The 1016-nt window shown below is 27.8% G+C and overlaps 1 protein-coding gene across 1 annotated transcript in view; it reads right to left on the bottom strand.

Annotated features, from left to right (window-relative positions):
• LOC107607787 (chalcone synthase-like) overlaps positions 1-318 on the bottom strand; it is a 2084-nt gene extending 1766 nt beyond the window's left edge. Inside the window, exon 1 of the mRNA XM_021106350.1 lies at positions 95-318. Within this exon, the coding sequence (XP_020962009.1) occupies positions 95-272 (178 nt within the window). The 5' untranslated portion in view covers positions 273-318. The remainder of the gene's footprint in view (positions 1-94) is intronic.

Genomic DNA, 1016 nt, shown 5'->3' with positions numbered 1-1016 from the left:
TTACTTAATTAATATGTATTAATATTTAAACTGTGAACTTCATATTAACGTATATCCAGATAAATAGGCACCTTAATTAAATATATAAACTTACATAAACGCTGGAACTTTTGTTTAAGGTGGAGCAAGTGATTGCTTTTGGTGGCCCTGAAATAAAAGTCAGGGTAATCATCTTGGCGAATGATATTGGGTGGATTTGCAGTACCAATTGCTAGGATTGTGGCCACACCCTTTGCTCCATTTCCTTCTTGAGTTGCTCCTAAACTCCCCATTTCACTTGGGTTTGATTGGACTGAAATTTTTTCCTGTACCACCAGGGATAATTTGAAACTAGAAAAATAATTAACACGATTTATTATATTTATTTTCTTGTACAAATTTAACTCTTTTAACCGCTTTTAATTTTCTCCATAAAAACTACTGCATCTACACTTCACGTATTTGATATTTCGATTGTCGCATTTTTCAGATGCAATGTCAGTATTGTCAAATAAATCATGGGCAACACCAAATTTTTTAAGCTAAAAAATTTTAGGTTTAATTACTTTGTTGGTCCTATAGTTTTGCAAAATTTTCAATTAGATTCTTATACTTTTTTTTCTTTTTAATTGAGTCCTTGCACCAATTTTTTTTTAATTGGGTCCCTACACTTTTTTTTCCTTTTATTTAGGTCCTTATACCAATTTTTTTTTATTTTAGTTGGGTTCCTATAGAATTAAGCCAATTACTATTAAGAAAAACTTAATTGAAAAAAAATTAGTGTAGGGACTCAATTAAAAAGAAAAAAAAGTATAAGGATCTAATTGAAAATTTCACGAAACTATAGGAACCAACAAAATAATTAAACCAAAATTTTAATATGGCATTAGAATGCATTATCTCAAATATATTGGTATTATTTTGTGTTTTTTTTTAGGATACGGAGAGTAATTTTTTTTAAATTTAAAATTCAACAAATTGAAAGATCCAACAATTTTAATTTATGAGAATTTTTAATGAGTTTGAAAAAGAAAATG

This window comes from Arachis ipaensis, chromosome B07, assembly GCF_000816755.2.
Source record: "Arachis ipaensis cultivar K30076 chromosome B07, Araip1.1, whole genome shotgun sequence".
Lineage (NCBI taxonomy): Eukaryota > Viridiplantae > Streptophyta > Magnoliopsida > Fabales > Fabaceae > Arachis > Arachis ipaensis.
The sequence above is the reverse complement of the archived record's forward strand: the minus strand, read 5'-3'. Positions and strand labels throughout refer to the sequence as shown.